This window comes from Sphaerodactylus townsendi, linkage group LG12 (genome assembly GCF_021028975.2).
Source record: "Sphaerodactylus townsendi isolate TG3544 linkage group LG12, MPM_Stown_v2.3, whole genome shotgun sequence".
NCBI classification, from domain to species: Eukaryota; Metazoa; Chordata; class Lepidosauria; order Squamata; family Sphaerodactylidae; genus Sphaerodactylus; species Sphaerodactylus townsendi.
In genome coordinates, this window is record NC_059436.1 from 30,113,609 (window position 1) to 30,130,846 (window position 17,238).

Consider the following 17,238-nt stretch of genomic DNA (forward strand, 5'->3'; position numbering starts at 1 on the left):
TGGGATTAATCATCAATGAACATGCAGGGGCCAGAATTGGACACCCCTGTTACAGATCATGAACAGCAGATAGATTTTGCTGACTTGTAGGATTTGATCTCTGAAGTAATGGCTTCTGTTGTTGCTTGACACCCTGTACAGTTTTGCCCATCGCCTTCACAAGGTTGTGCGCTGCCTCTTGCCTGACTGCGACATCCAGTTCATTCGCTCAGGGGATGGGAGTGGCAAAAGGACTGCCATGGTCAATGTGGTGGCAGCCCAACACCAGGCCCGGCAGGAGATCTTGGATCCCCTGAGGCTCAGCTATGAGCAGCTGATGGAAGTGAAGGAGAGGATGAAAGAGGAGATGGAGCTGGGCCTGGCCCAAGAAACCCACAACGAGGCCACTGTGAAGATGTTGCCCACTTATGTATGCGCCACACCAGATGGAACGGGTAAGGTGGGCATAATGCGTGAGTAGCTTACCACTGGGTACTTTGATAGGCAGGACTGTTTGCTCTGAATGAAAGCAATCTTGGTTTGGGATCCCAAATGTTTCGCAGTGGCTAAATTATGCCAGTTAAGCAAAAGGGAATAATTCTTATACTTTGTATATTATATACTGAAGTTCTCTATAAGCGCACTGAAACCTTGTGTGCTGGAAATCTCCAGCAGCTCTAGCTTTGGAGATTCATCAGGGCTTGTATGTATTTGGAAACTTTGTTCCTTTAAAAGCAGAAATGGGAAGCTGGAATCTTTCTGCCTGCTGTGTGTTTTGGTAGAATTGGAATGCAGGCATAGCCTGGCTGTAGGCATGCTAACGCTTGTGTCTGTCTTACAGTAGGAGGATAAATAATTACTCAAGGGGAACTGTGGTTTCCATCTACACTAGTCCTTAATGCTGGTATGAAAAATTGATTGATTTCTAAGAAGTTGTAATCTAGTCCTCCAAACAGCTGGTGGAGCAAAAGGTTCTTGCATCTTGTTCTGTTACCTCAGTTGACCCCCTGGGGTCAGGAAGACTTCTGTTTTGCCCCACACTTTTTTGATGGGACCTAGACACTATTGAAACTAGAAACAGGATTTTTTTGCATGGGATAAACCTAGACCCCAGTAACATTTCCCTTTGGGAGAGGAGACAGAATATTATTTTTGTTTCATGGTTAAGGTCACTGGTTGCTCATATTGAGAGTCAGGAAGGGAGTTTCATTTTTTCGAAGTGGCTAAAGAGGGTGTATGGATGTGAATGTTTGTGTATTTAGGTTGTGGTGGTGGGAGCTGGACCAAAACACGTTTGTGTCAGAGATGGAAAATCAATATGTCTGTTAGCACTTAATGAACTAACCTGGGTCACAAGCTGCCAGGCAGTTCTCTTGTTTGCCGTCTGTTTCTTCCAGTGGAACTTATGCAGAAGAGTTTTGCAGTGCTCCTGGGAGAGCTCCTTCTGCCTCTTTCTTTCCATCTGCTTGCATCAGCTGCATCATCTCATCTAGTGCTGTTTTACCTGTGCTGCTTGAATCAGAGGGATCACTTTTTCAACAGGTGTTGGGTGTGTGTGTGCATTTCATACATCCTAGGTATGTATGGGCCTAAGTCAAATCAGGACCATGATGTAGAGGGAGAGTAGGCTTAAGCCTTCCCTCTTGCACCATTTTCCCAATCTAAAACTGCCTTGGGGAACCTCTGTTTACCCTGCTTGGAAACTTAATGTACAGTGGTGGATTATTTGCCCAGTGGTGGATTATTTGCCCACTGGTGGGCAAACAATGGATCCTCAAGACTGTTTGAACAGGGCAAGAGGAGAAGATTTAAGTCCACTCTTCCACCATGCTGTCCTCCTGATCTATACTGGGCCCACACATTCCTGAGAAGCATGGCACTCCAAGGACACATCTGTTGACCCAACCGGGGATGGACTCGGGAAGAGCGCATCCTACTATTAGGCTTTCAGTATCCGGTGCCAGTGTTTCTGGAGCATCTTGATGTAGCACCAATCAGTGGTACTAAATGCAAATTTGTTTTGGTTTCAGAAAAAGGAGACTTCCTGGCCTTGGATCTTGGGGGCACAAACTTCCGTGTGTTGCTTGTGCGGGTTCGAAATGGGATGAGGCACAGTGTGGAGAAGCACAAGATCTACAAGATCCCCCTGGATATCATGCAGGGAACAGGCGATGAGGTGAGAGGGAGAAGAGGGATCAAGGGGGATAATTTCCTAAAAGAAAGGGGGCATGGCTCATTCTGTGTGCTCACGTTCAGGGCCTGGCATCTGTGATTTAAAAGGGTGCCAGATAGAAGGGCTACAAACAGTGCACGGGCCACTCACCTGACCCAGTACCGTACCCTAGCTGTGCTATGACTTAAGCTTGTATCATAACTATTGTACTAGGAAGAGGTGAGGAGTCTTGAATTAAAATATTAGGAGAGATAAATGAGCGTTTTGTTTGCCAAAATGGGTGGAAATCGTGTGTCAGTCCTCCCACTCTTGGAGAATCAGGAAGTGATGTGAGGCGAGACTCAGAGATGCACAAGATCTACTCGATCCCCCTGGATATCATGCAGGGAACAGACGATGTGGTGAGTCTCGTGGGAGAGGTGGGGGCAAGGGGGATAACTGTACAAACACAATCTCTTCAATGCTTAATGCTTAAAGCTATCAAGGGTTTCTGTCTTGCAGCTCTTTGACTACATTGTGAACTGCATCTCGAAGTTTTTGGAGTACATAGGGATGAAGGGGGTGTCGCTGCCTCTTGGATTCACGTTTTCTTTCCCTTGTCATCAGAACAGGCTGAATGAGGTAAGCTCTTTACCCCGTGATTGGGAAATTTTACATCCTGTTGGCACAAGGACAACAGGGAAAGCTCTACTGAGGATACTGATAACGTTCCTGCCTGTACTGCTATTGCCATGTTCTGAAGCATGCTTCCGTTCCTCATGATCAGAGTTCTACCCTTTAATTGACTTAAAGTCTTGTTTTGTTTCATTGCCAAAGCTTTTGTGCATTTTTTCATTTTTGTTTAAACACAACTGTGCTATTACAAATGAAATAAACAACTAGGGAAATAAGGACCAGTTTCAATTCCATTTATTGTGAACAGGTAAGCTACTAATTAAACAAGCCAGTTTTAGTAATGGTCTTCTCATTAGGTGCCATCTAAAATGACTGGTATTGCTTCTGGCTTCCTTCCATTATTTCAGGAGTATTTGCAGTATAATATTAACATTGTTTTGCCAGGTAGTAATAGCAAGGTAACCAGGAAATGGCAAAAAAAGTGGAGGCTTCCTCAACTACATTAGCAGCCACCTCCTGGTGATTTCCCCTCGCCGGTGCTACCTCAGTAGCACCATGCCAGTCTGTACTGAGCAGGCTGGTGGCATTATAGTATTCACAACCACCCAGGGGAAGATGAAAGGGTTCCATAAGAACAGGAGGAAAGCAGGGAAAACTCTAGACATACTTTTTTGGCAGCTGTGTGATCTGTATTCTCCACAATAACTGAGTGAATGAGAGATATCAATTCTAAATTGCTTGTGTGGAAGCAGCCAGAGATCCCCTTGCAGTTCATGCTGACCTACATATGCTGCAAATGGCAAAAGCAGTGATGATCTCTTCCAGGGTATAAAATAAATATTATTCTTTGTCTCTTCCTGATAACGGTGTCTTCAAATCAACCTTGCTCTCTAAGTATGGATTTAGTCTTTTAGCATAGCAGGAATGTTCGCAGTGGAATGCTACCACTCAGGGCTGCTGATGGCTGTCTTGAGCAAGCCAAGCCAAGCCAAGCCAAACAGTCCTGGTGGAGCTATTCAGCATGGATCTGGTTTGTCCCTTGGTGGGAGGAGGAAAAAGCAAGCCTCTGACTGTTACCGACTTGGCTGCTTCACTTGCTCCAGGGCAGTTTTGACAGCCTTCTTCCTTCTCTGCTCAGTCCTTCTGAGCCCCGTGATGACATTTGCAGGTGGTTGGCTGCTTTGTCTTCCAAAGGTCTCTTTGCAATATCTTTTGCTGCTGTTTGTTTTGCCCCAGTAAGCCTTTACTTTTGGCACTGGGCCATTTTAGTTGGTCCCGTAACCTGTCCTGACTCGAAGAAGTGTAGCAAATGATTTGGTTGGTGTATTTGCATTTCATTTTTCAGGCTAGTTGCCTGAAGATAGGGGGAAGTACCTAGTGGGTGGATATACACTGAAATTCATTATTAAAATATTTTATTAGATTCATTGCTAATCTGAGGTTTGTGTGTGTGTGTGTGGGGGGACACATAAATCTCTCAAATGACTAGCATGAGTATTTTGAGAAGGATTAGCGGGAATGGCCCAAACTGTGTTGCAGTCCTGAGTTGCTGCATTGCATGATGGGAAATATTTCCTTCAATCTGAGGGTGTGATGTCAGAAGGGCCGTTCTGGGCTGCAATTCTTGGCTTTTCTTGGTGCCGCCAAAGGGAACTGCTTAGACCATGCATTCTTCCTTTCTTCTTCTCATTTTCATTTTTATTCTTTTTTTTTTGTCTCCAGTGCTCTTTAATATATTTTTATCTTCTCTCCATTTTGTCTTAAGGCAATACTTCTGAAGTGGACTAAAGGTTTCAAAGCTACTGGCTGTGAAGGAGAAGATGTGGTGTGTTTGCTGAGAGATGCAATTCGTAGGAGAGAGATAAGTTCCCTTTGGATAGGAATTCCTGGTTTCCAAAAAACTAACTTGTGAAAACTCCCATGGCCATTCATTAAAAAAAACAGTTTTATGAAAAACTAAAGGTTCTGGTTGTGTATAATTAATTGGATGAGATTAAATGAGAAATGCTTGTTAAGTAGCATGATCAGAAAAGCCAAGCTCTGCTACTGGAAATAACTCTGCAGACTAGTGTGTCTTTTAGTCAATGTTCGACGCTTCATCCAAGTTTCCTGATTTGATTTTGTGTTGGTGGGTTGTTGTTGTTGTTTGTTTGTTGAGAACTTGGAGAACACTTTTCTCTCCCTAAATCAAGCCAACCCTTCTCCTCCCACCCTTGCCTCCCTGCAGGAATTTGACCTGAATGTGGTTGCTGTTGTGAATGACACTGTTGGGACCATGATGAGCTGTGGATTCGAAGACCCATATTGTGAAGTTGGGCTCATTGTTGGTAAGACTAAGAGTTAGACCATTAAGCTAATCTGCATACATTTGCTTGTTTTATATAATGTATCCTAATTTTGCCAGTTATGAGGAAGGGGAAAGAATTATGCAGAGTTGAGACGCAGCTGTGCTGTGATTGGGAGTCCTGCTCAGCCCCACTCTGGCCTCTGAGATTTCAAGAAACATACATTGCCTTGGATCTTGTCTTTGTAGTCATAAGGGTTGGATCAGGGTAGGCCTGAGTGTTGATTGAAACCCCCAGTGTAACTGGCAAGACTCCCCCTTTGGGGGAGGGTGGCTAATATATCCAAAGAATAAATAAAATAAATGAATAAATTGTGCTGAACTGTTGTATGTGAATCTCCAGGAACGGGCAGCAACGCCTGCTACATGGAGGAGATGAAGAATGTGGAGCTGGTGGAAGGGGATGAAGGCAGGATGTGCATTAACATGGAATGGGGCAGCTTTGGTGATAACGGCTGCCTGGATGACATCCGGACTGAGTTTGATGTTGTGGTAGATGAGAATTCCCTCAACGCTGGGAAACAAAGGTGAGTGGTGAATGCCTCTGGAGAAGTATTCCTGGGCCTGTGGTTCTCTCTAGCAGATGCTGAACTCGCAGTTTTACTTGTGAAATCACTCTTGTGAGAATGCCAGTAGGCAGCGGTTTTGAGGACTACAACAGGCAAGAAGAGCCCCAGAGATCTTGTCCAGAAACCCCTGCTTTCTGATTGGTTATAGTTTTCTCGTTTTCCCGTGTTTTCATCTTCTCGTGAGACTTCACGTTTTCCTGTGTTCTTGCGTTTTCATCAGCAGCTACTTTTTAAAAGTTTTCCTTTGCAGCTGGGGACAGGGTGCTTACCTCTGCCTGGGCAGCGTGCAGCATTCAGTTCACTCAGAGGATAACCCAGAAACCCACTGTATTGTCGAAGGCTTTCACGGCCAAATTCAACTGGTTCTGGTGGGTTTTCCGGGCTGTGTGCCTGCTGATCGCTGATTGGTTGTGGGGATTGACGCCACGCTCCATGACAGAGAATTTTAAGTAGAGATTAGTCCCCCATTCCTCCCCTCAAGACTAGGAAAAACCGTGGTTAAGGAAAAAGTTGTACTTTCAAGCAGGCACAGCCAGGATGCGGAATAAGGGGATGAACGAGCGCCAGAAACTGTGCGAAAGCCACTTTGTTGCTCAAGGAGTGGGGAGGAATTTCTGAAACCTGCTTTTTTTTTTTGCATAAGTACCACGCAATTAATTTCCAGTGGGGAACAGACCTTTGTCTTGTAATGGCTGCTTCCCACAAACGTTCCTTTAAGACTTGGATCTTTACATCTAAACTGTAGACTTGGTGTTTAGGTTGCTAATTGAGCTCTCGCTGTAGGCTAACCTGGAATTGCTTACTCTTTTTGAGTATTTTGCACTGTGAGGGATACAATGTAGAGTTGCAGTCTTAGGTTTTATTTGTTTGGTGACCCCTCCTTCCTCTGAAATGGATTGTGCAGTTCCCTCCCCGCTCCCCCTGCTCAATTCTGGTTTCTCCTCAGAACAACACTGCAAGGTAAGTTAGGCTAAGAACTAGTCACTGGCCCTCAGAATTTCCAGTGAGCTTCAGGACAAGATGGGTCATGTTCATACTCTTTTCATTTTGCTGTACTTTTCTAGTGGCTTGGCTAAGAAACCAGGGGTGTTTGTTTCCTAAGTCCCTGTTTGGCAAATAATTTTTCACAAAGGCCACATATAGGACAGAGCAAGCCTGGAGAGCCAGCAAACTTGACTCCGCCCACTCATGCTGAGACCGAGGGCTTTTGAGCTCATTCCTCTCAGGGTGATGAGCAACAGAGGCTTTATGTTATTCTAGTCTACCTCTGTCCCTCTTCTCAGCAGAAAGGTGGCTCTCAAAACAGACGCACTGTGAAGTATTGTTGAAAGAGACATCTCTTAGCTCAGGCCTGATGGTGTCTGGCTGCTGCTGCTTCTCCCCCACCCTCAGAGGTGGCAGCTGGGGGGTGGTCTTGGCTGGAGCAGGGTGCGGTCCTGATAGAAGGTGCGTGGCAGATGCCCTCCCCTCCTGAAGGCTATAGCAGAACTTTTTCTGTCCCACCTCTCTCTCTCTTTGATGCACCTTGGCTGTGTGTGAGCATTTCCCTTTGCCTTGGCTTATGCATTCATGGGCGTTAGTAACTGAGGTGCATATGCAGAGAGATTTCCCGGCTAAACCACAACAGGAAGGGGTGCTGAAAATCACTTTGTCCCATCTCTGCTGGGAGGAAGTGACATGGTAGAGCTGTATGTGTATCCTTCTGGGGATTGCATCCAGATGGAAAACATTCAGGAGTGTCAGCTCTAATCGGATATCCTGATCTGGACTGCTCAAGTCAAACCCACAGTCAGAATTGTGACCCACAGTTGTGACCCACAAGCCACTGTGGGTAAATAGTTTTGCTTGCCATGTTTTGTATTTTCAATTGGAAAATCACTTTGAATCCTTCCCTTCCTTTCCTCTCTTCTCTCTCCCTGCCTCCCCCTTCACCATTTTCTGTCTCAGGTTTGAGAAGATGATCAGTGGGATGTATCTGGGCGAGATTGTTCGGAATATCCTGATCCGTTTCACCGAACGAGGACTGCTCTTTCGTGGCCGGATTTCTGAACGACTGAAGACAAGGGGCATCTTTGAGACCAAATTCCTGTCACAGATTGAAAGGTGGGAACGAAGTGAGGGGAGTGGCCTAGGGAGACTCTTTTCCATTGCGGCTTGCTGGTCATTCTTCAGAAAAGCTTCTTGTAAGGATCCAGAGGCGTAGCTGGGCCAAACTGCACCCGGTGCACAGAGTGTTTTTTCCCCACCCCCGCACCCCCATGGTGCCCCCGCCCCCTTCCCACATTTTTTTAAATGCTTTATTTAAGTTCCATAAACATATAATAGGTATAACATTACAATATTTTTTCGTTCCTATATCTTAACAATTAATATTTAATATTTTTTTATATCTCAAATTCATCAGCTTCTGTCTGTATATACTTTACTGTATTTCAAATAAAATTATTAAACAAAATAAATGTTTTGGACAGTGTATTTTTGTTCTAGATATTTAGTCCACTGGTCCCATTGGTTTTTTAAATTGTAAGTCTTTTCCAGTTCTTCATTCCCCTGTAGTTGAGCAATCTTTACTAACTCAAGCATTTTCATATGCCAGTCAAATATAGTAGGAATATTAGAAGTTTTCCAATTTTTAGCAAGCACTAGTCTGGCTGCTGTGGCCAGATACTGAAATAGAAAGTTCTTCTTTTTGTCCGTTATTTTTTTACACATTCCCAGCAAATATAGTTCAGGTTTACATTTTAGTGATATATTCAGCAATCTTTGAACTTCCTTGTGAATTTGAGTCCAAAACGTTTTTATTCTTGAACAAGCCCACCACTGATGGAAAAACGTACCTTCTGAAAGTCCACACTTCCAGCATGATATTGGTTTCTTTGTAATTTTTGCTACTTGGGTCGGCGTAAGATACCATCTAAATCTAATCTTATATACATTTTCTTTTATACAGCTACTATTTGTGAATTTTATGCCCACATTCCACGTATATTCCCATTCTTTGAACATTATTGGGTGGCCCAAATCTTTCGCCCATTTTATCATATAATCTTTAACTACTTCGTCTTCCTGTTCCAGTTGTAAACATACATTATACGTTATTTTAATTAAGAAATCGTTTTTCTTTATTAAATCTTGTTCTAACCTATCCTCTTCTCCATGTTTCCACGGGGTTTTTATTTCTTTGGAGAATATATTATATAACTGGTGGTACAGCCACCAGCTAATTTTCCATCCTTCATTATTAAGTTTTTCGATAGATTTCATCTTCCATTTTATATTCTCATCTTGAGAATATTTTTCTAGTATGTCTGAGTATTTGAGCCAACCCTTTTTCAGATCATTTTTGTTCAATAGGGCTTCATGGGGTGAAAGCCACACTGGAGTACTACTATATAGAAGTTTTCTATATTTCTGCCATATTCTAAAGAGAGCAAATCTGAAAGGATGATGGAGGAACTGTCTATTAATTTTCTCTTTACCGTACCACAAATATGCGTGCATGCCATATCTTAGATCGGCTCCTTCTACTGCTAATAGGTTTTTATTCTCTAGTGTGAGCCAGTCTTTTAAACACACTAGGCTAGCAGCCTCATAGTATATTTTTATATTTGGAGCAGCTATTCCCCCTCTACTTATAGAGTCGGCAAGTACTTTGTAGCGAACCCTTGGTTTCTTCCCTCCCCACAAAAATTTTAGTAAATCCTTTTGCCATAACTTGAATGGTTTATTTGTCTTAATAATGGGCAGATGCTGGAATAAGAACAGTAATTTCGGGATTATATTCATTTTAAAAGCAGTTACTTTGCCCATGAAAGATAGCTGGAGTTTCGTCCATCTGTCAAAATCCTTTTTAATACTTTTCCAGACCACTTCATAATTGTTTTCGCACAGGTTCAGATTAGTTGATCTTAAATTTATTCCTAGATATTTAACTTTTGGGGAGATTTTCCCTCCCCATTGTTCTTCCAGTTTTCCCCTCTCATCTCTTTTCATGTTCTTCACCAAGATCTGGGTTTTTCCTTTATTAACTTCCAGACTTGAAATTGTCTTGTAGAGATCCAGATGCTCTTTTATTTGTTTTAAGCTCTGTAAAGGGTCTTCTAAGATTAAGACTAGGTCGTCTGCAAAGGCCCTAATTTTGTAGTTTTCCTTTTTTATTCTACCCCCCTGTATTTGTTTATCTCCTCTAGTTTTTTCAATAAGTAGTTCGAAAACTAGAATGAATAGCAGGGGAGATAGTGGACAACCTTGACGGGTACCGCGATGGATTTGACATTCTCTAGTTTTTTCTCCGTTGATTATAATTCTCGCATATTGATCTGTATAGATCAGTTCTATCCATTTGGTGAATTTTGAACAGAATTGTTTTTTCTGCAAGACATCTATAATTAAATCCCAATTCAGGGTGTCAAAAGCTTTCTGCATACCCAGAAAGAAGAGGGCTAATTGTTTTTCAGGATGGTTTGCGAAATAATCTATGATGTTGATGATTATTCTTGTATTCTCCCTCATATGTCTTTTTGGCAAAAAGCCTGATTGTTCTTTTGGGATAATTTCGGATAGGACTTTTAAAATTCTGTCTGCTAAGATTTTAGCGAAGATTTTATAATCAACATTGATTAAGGAGATAGGTCTATAGTTGGCTATCTCTGTTTTATCTTTATCTCCTTTCGGTATAAGGGAAATAGTCCCTCTTTTCCATGATTCTGGTATACCATGATCTGGTATGTCGTTAAATAGCCTCACCAGAAAATCAATTATTTCCTCATAAAATTTCTTGTAAAATAGATTCATAAGGCCATCAGGCCCCAGGGTTTTGTTCAATTTAAGGTTTTTGATCACTCTGTAAACCTCTTCTTTGGTAATATTGTCATTTAGAGACTCCTGAAATTTAGCTTCTATAGGTTCCAATTTGAATTGTTGTAATATCTGTTGGTGTAAATTTTTATCTCCTAATTGATCTTTTTTTTTCTATAGTTCCTCAGGCAGTTTTTAGCCTGAACTGCAAATAGGCCGCTTTTTTCAGCTTCAAAAAGTACTAAAAAAGAAAAGGAACGTAGGTAAATGTGGGAAGGGGGCCGGGGGGGCACCGTGGTGGGGCTGTAAGGGGCACGGGGAAAAGGGGGAGGGGCTGGGGGCGATTTTCCACCCCCAGGTGTGCGCCCGGTGCATGATGCACCCCCCTGCTCCCTTGGTGCTCCACCACTGTAAGGAATTCCCAACCCTTTCAACAAGTCTGCACTGAGCCAAAGCAAATGCAGGGCAATGCAAAAGCAAAAACCGAACAAAACTGATGACAGAATTGGTTGTGGAACTTGTTTGAGCTGTTCTCTGCCGCTCAGCCTTGCTGACTGTCATGTAATAAACCAATGGAACTTGTTGCCCTTGAGTTTTTGGGAGAAATGGCTGGATAAAGAGGCACTAGATAGATATGAAACTATCCTTCCTTTCTGATGCGCCAATTGGCCATGCTGGCAGGGGCTGATGGGAATTGTAGTTCCTGAACATCTGGAGAGCCACAGGTTCCCTACCCCAGCACTAGATAGATATGAAACTATCCTTCCTTTCTGATGTGCTACTGGAAATGTGGTCTGCTGCCACCTCGTGGCCAGTCAGTTCCTTTTCCTATAATGCTGTGAATCCGGATGATTTCATGCAAGACAGAACTAGACATGAGACATTATTAACCGCTGTGGAATGTGATGGGGATGTATGACATCATGCATGTTATGCCACTCTGCACATTTTCCTTGCTAAACATTATGCAGAAGAAAAAGGGGAGTTGTTTTTTGTACCCTGCTTTTTTCTCCCTTTGAGGAGTCTCAAAATCTCCTTCTGTTCCCCTCTGCACAGCTGACTCTTTGTGACGTAGGTGGGGCTGAGAGAGTTCTGAGAGAACTGTGTCTAGGCCAAGGTCACCCAACAGGCTTCATGTGGCAAAGTGGGGAAACAAACCTGGTTCTCCAGATTAGTGTCCATTGCTTTTAACCACTATGCCACACAAGCTCTGTGGGGGTGGGGGAGAGGATTTAGGGCGTGTAGCACCTGCTCCATTGTTATCATTGCATCTAGGTATGCCCACAGTTGTGGGACCTATTGGTTACTCATGGCCTGTGGGTGGAGACTTGCTGAACTGATAAGGAATTTCATTGAGCACTTTCACAGGTTTGCTTGGAAGCATGCCTCATTAAACTGTGTGTGGCCTGTTTGAAAGTCAGCGTGCAAAGGATTGCTGCCTCAGTTGGATAATTGGGCTGCCATTCTGAGGCACAAGCTGTGTCCAGAGCTGGTGAAGGCAGTCTGGCTGCAAAGGTAGATTGGAAAATTTGTTCCACTTTAGCCTTGTGGTCCTTGCCAAAATGTCCCACTATTACCCTGTTTTTGAAATGAATTGGTGGTAAATGATATTGCACAACAATCTGCAATATCTTTTTATTACTTGGAAAATATTATATCAAAGAGGTTTTGCAAAAATCCCTACCATTTCCTTACTTGGAAGAACAGAGTGAACAGCTTGAGTCAGCTTTGAACTGAAAATCACAGAAGATGAAAAATAATTAATTAGAAAATGTCAAGTCAGTAGAAGTCTTGTATCAGTCCAATGACAGTTCATCTGGGTGTTCTGTAGTCTTCATAGAGCTTTGTGTAGGACTAAAGCTCAGAATTCTGTAAAACCCATACTCTTGACATAAGCCTAATTTAGTTTCAGAAAAGATCCTATTTTCCCCTGAGGCTTTTGTGCCTTCTGTCCTTTGCACTTGTCTACACAGCACTGAGAGCCAGCGTGATTAAGAACAGCGTGGTTAAGAGCAGGCATGGTGTAGTGGTTAAGAGCCGGTGCACTCTAATCTGGAGAACTGGGTTTGATTCCCCACTCTGCCACTTGAGCTGTGGAGGCTTATCTGGGGAACTAGATTAGCTTGTGCAACACATGCCAGCTGGGAGACCCTGGGCTAGTCACAGTTCTTTGGAGCTCTCTCAGCCCCACCCACCTCACGGGGTGTTTGTTATAGTGGGGAGGGAAAGGAGACTGTAAGCCCCCTTGAGTCTCCTTGTAGGAGAGAAAGGTTGGATATAAACCTAAACTCTTCTTCTTTTCCTAACTGCGAAGTCTTGTAATGGTTTCCCTTGTCCTATATGTGAGTGGGTTTGATGGCTGTTCAAGCCATCATTCCTATGTTCTGTCTTCTGACCCCTACAGTGATCACCTAGCCCTGGTCCAGGTCCATTCCATTCTCCAGCGCCTTGGCCTGGAAAGCACCTGTGATGACAGAATTATCGTGAAGGAGGTGTGCACAGTGATTGCCCGGCGCGCTGGCCAACTTTGTGGAGCAGGGATGGCAGCTGTGGTAGACAAAATCCGGGAGAACCGTGGGATGGACTTCCTTAAGATCACAGTCGGTGTGGATGGGAGCCTGTACAAGTTTCACCCACAGTATGTCTGTCCGCCTTGATGAGAACTTATGTTGCTTGTCCCATTCTTAATGGGGATGATTTCATTGCTGCTTCTGCAAAGATTTGGAGGGAGAAACAAATTATATCTGGAGAGGGAGGGGATCTCATTTATTTCTGGTCCCAGATTGCTCATATTTGCTCAGTATGAGTGCCCAAGAAAGCCTGTGTACCATGCTTATAAAGATCCAGATGTTTATACCCAAGCATCCTAAGTATTATGTCACCTGTCTTGCCTGATATCCCAATACAACTATTTCTACTAATGACCCATCTTGAATCCCCGAAGAAAGGTAGGATTAAAACGGACTAATACGATTAGCAGAGCACTGTAACCACACACACATTGTCCACTGAAAGTCCCTGTTCGGCTTTTGAGATTTCACCAGACACTCCCCACATCTTGTCAGAAGGGTTAGAAGCAGGGGTGTATCTTCTAAAGATGGCACCCAGGGCAATTGTTATGCTGTGCTCCCCCTCCATAGTCCCCCCAACTCTACATGCATTTGGGGTGGGTGCAGTTCAAGGCTGGGCTCAGCCGGGTCGGGTCTAACTTTAAACTGCAGGCTCTGCCTTCAGCTAGAGAAGCTGGACCCAGCGAGGCCTCGTCCTGCCTTGAACTGCCGGCTCTGCCCTGGCCTGTCCAGGTTTCTACAGCTGGCTCCACCTCTAAAATCACATGGACTTGGAGATGGAGCCAGCAAAGCACTACCCAGTCAGGGCAGAGCCTGCAGTTCAAGGCTAGCCTCCATCCGGCTTTAAAGTGCGGGCAGATCTAGAACCTGCTGATCCCAGCCTTGAACTGCCCTCCCCCCACCCCAGTTCCTCCACATGGAGTTCAAGGGTTGAATGCTGGACCTGCAGTTGAGTGCTGGACCTGAGCACAGCCTTGAACTGGGCTCCTCCCCTCAAACTCCATGTGGAGTTTGGGGTGGGGCGCATTTCAACAATGGGGGGTCAGGGCTCATAGGGAGACTCTGAGCTGCCTGCTCCTCCCTGACTTGCCCCACCCTAGTTTTCCCCTGGTTATGCTTTTTTTTAAAAAAGGGGGGAAGAGATATTTGGGATGGTGGGTTTTGCATGAAACCCTAACAGTGCTGACCACTGCCGTTATACCCTTCTAAATCTGTTGTAGTCAGTGGGTTTAAAAGGGTGTAACTCTGCCCAGGATATCGCTATAAGTTTTGTCAGTACTATCAGGTTGTGGAGTACGTGTAGTTTCATGTAGGAAATGATGCTCGTATGTGTTAAATTTGTATTTTTGCAACATTCAACCCCCAACCCTAAGCTGTTGTCCATTCAATTTTCCTCCCCTAATAATAAAATAGGCCAAAATACAAAGGAAGTCAAGATATAAAGGAACACCTAATTTTAAATCAGGAGACCGAGATCTCTGTTGATATTTCTGGACTGCTCAATTTCTTTCTCTTCTCTACAGCTTCTCTTCCGTAATGCATGAGACGGTGAAACAGCTGTCTCCAAAGTGCGAGGTAACCTTCCTCCAGTCAGAAGATGGGAGCGGCAAGGGTGCGGCTCTCATCACTGCGGTGGCATGCCGCATCCGGGAGGCCGGTCAGCACTAACCACCTGGGGAGCGGAGAGCTGAATTCCCTCAAGGTGGATGCCCCTCATTCACCCTGGCTTCCCCTCATCACCACAGGCGACTCCTTGCTTGGCTTCTACTCTGCAGATACCACCCCTCAGACTCTGTGTCTGTCATTTAAAAGAATTCCTTGAGCTCTTCTACATGTCGTACGAGCACATATCAACTAGAGCTTAAAGTGGTATTTGGGCATCTCCCTCCAGTCCCAAGCCAACCTTTCTTATGCAGAGTTTGCATTGGATGTTACCCATCACTATTCCAACCTGGGTCTTCCATAGAAGTGGCAGGCAGTGAAGAAATGGTATTGTTGCTCCTGTGTGGCTTTTGATTTCTCATCAGTTAGTTCAGTTCTTACAGGGAAGAAGAAGTGTTTGTGTTCTGTCATGAGAAAAAAAAATCTCAACCAGCAAAATTCTAATAGAAAATATTTTTGCCATCTAGTTGTGTATTATCTGTCAAGATGTCCAAGAAATAATGTGGTTGGGCTGTCAACCTGAACTGATAATTTTTTCCTCTATTTTTTATGTGTATGTATATATTTATATGGCCTGGAATAACTAAAGTACCAAAAGAATCTTTCCAGTCTGTTAAGGTACAGATTTGGATTTAAAGCACATTTTTTCTTCTTTCTGTCCTTTTTAATTTGAAATGTTTCCATATATTTTGTAAAAAGCTTCAGAGCTGCAATAAAGGTGAAAATTCTGAAATGGATTTCAAAATAATGAAATGGGAAACTGATATCGGACAGGCATCAAGATTTTTTAAATTAAAAAATTACTAATCCAAAACCAAACACTTTTGTGTAACAGTTGACTGGATATAACCTGTATTTTCTGAAGTGAGAAAAAACACAAATGTTTTATCTTTTGTATTCTTGGAAAGCAAAGATGGGTATTTTTAAAACTTGAATATCAAGGGGCTGCTAGATTGTACCTTGTCCTGATATGCATTCTATTTCACCAACAGTGAACATTAGTAAATAGCCAATTTTATTTTTATAGTGACTATTACAGGGAAAATGAGAATAATGAAGTAAGTTTTGTGTGTGACAATTTGCGTCTTGACTAGTTGCAAAAAATGTAGGTTTTCAGAAACGCCTGGCTAGACTGTTAAGATCACAAGAAGATCACAAGAAGAGCACAGTTGGACACGTTCAAAAGACCTCCTAGACCTGTATTGAGTAGATCAGCATCGGGTTTCTGAGAAACTTGCATATAAGACAAGACAGAAATGCAAAAGCCACAGGAAGATCACATTTGAACATGAGGCTTGATTTAGCAAGTAGGAATGATCACTGATAATGGACATCCGGTACTGGTTCACATTCACTGCTTGATACCCCACAGTGGAAAACAGTATTGAAAAACATTGTTCTTCTGGTGATGATCTCGTTCTCACTCTCAGTCTCTCTCGCGCTGTCAAGTCACACGATGCCTATTTGCTGGTTGAATTTAAAGAACGCAAAGTTTCCACAGACACAAATCTCACCTTCTGCTTTCTTATCAATTCTGTTTGAATTATCAGCCATAAAAGATTGTGGAGGAGAGGGTTGCCCCAAGACATATTAGTAAGCGACAGCAATGACAAAACTAGTAAACTAGTGAGATTATGCCATGAAAATGATTGTATTGTAAATGAATGTACCAAAAGGGAAACAATATCACACCTGCTATTCAGCAAGGCTGTAATGAAACTCAAAACCAAAGAGGATGAACTCCAGAATTATAAAAAATTTAATAACAATGGCAAAAATTCCTAGATGTCTACCACTATACAGAACTGCTAGACCTGCTGATGTCAATCACATAATCCTACATAGAAGGACTGCATTATTGTTAATTCAGCAAATGATGTTCTTCAGTGGATGGCTGGTCAGTTACAGGTTTTCTTCACCAGTTCAGTGCCTGGAGTTTCCTAATAACAATTGGTTTGCATTTGGATTCCCTGAGTTGCAATTTAGTATAAGGAAGGATAATTTTAATAAGAATTTTAGCTAGTAATTCAAGATTTTTAAGTATTAATAGTTTTTTACCAGAATATAACAACCACAACCAATAAAAAAAACCCAGAACCACAATTAATTGAGGTTAATCAAGGGCATAAATCCAGAAACAACATATTCACATGGTTAATTGGATGCCTTTTACTCCAAGTTTGTTAAGAAAAGTAAATATCTTAGGTATATTTCCAGGTTTGGGAGAATAGGGGAGGGCAGAGTTTGGGAAGGGGGGAAGTCCATGTGAATATCATTCTATATAGTTTGCCCTCCAGGGAAACTGACCTTTGCAGTCTGGAAATCAATTGTCATTTTGGTAAAACTCAGGCTTGGCTTCGTTTTGAGGTTAGGCTGTACAGGAACCCCCCTGCTTCATGTAAGTTACAACAGTTCTGCTGATTCCATTCAGACACATATATAACTGACTAGACACCAGGTGGTGGTGTTGTGCTTATAGTTGAGTGAGACTGCTCCAATCTGCCTCCAATTCAGGCCAAACTTCCTTTT

General features: G+C 43.1%; 1 protein-coding gene across 5 annotated transcripts in view; it reads left to right on the forward strand.

Annotated features, from left to right (window-relative positions):
• The window catches only part of LOC125441829 (hexokinase-2-like), a 54,467-nt gene extending 38,683 nt beyond the window's left edge, over positions 1–15,784 (forward strand). For 2 of the 5 annotated variants that reach the window (XM_048512749.1, XM_048512748.1), the window contains exons 6-14: positions 142–434; positions 2,010–2,155; positions 2,654–2,773; positions 4,533–4,628; positions 4,995–5,094; positions 5,455–5,638; positions 7,628–7,783; positions 12,882–13,115; positions 14,571–15,784. In XM_048512749.1, coding sequence (XP_048368706.1) covers positions 142–434; positions 2,010–2,155; positions 2,654–2,773; positions 4,533–4,628; positions 4,995–5,094; positions 5,455–5,638; positions 7,628–7,783; positions 12,882–13,115; positions 14,571–14,715 — 1,474 coding nt within the window. In that variant the 3' untranslated portion in view covers positions 14,716–15,784. Of the gene's footprint in view, positions 1–141; positions 435–2,009; positions 2,156–2,498; positions 2,554–2,653; positions 2,774–4,532; positions 4,629–4,994; positions 5,095–5,454; positions 5,639–7,627; positions 7,784–12,881; positions 13,116–14,570 lie in introns of those variants that run through there. The other 3 variants (XM_048512750.1, XM_048512751.1, XM_048512754.1) reach the window with 2 other exon arrangements.
• Positions 15,785–17,238: the final 1,454 nt, after the last annotated feature.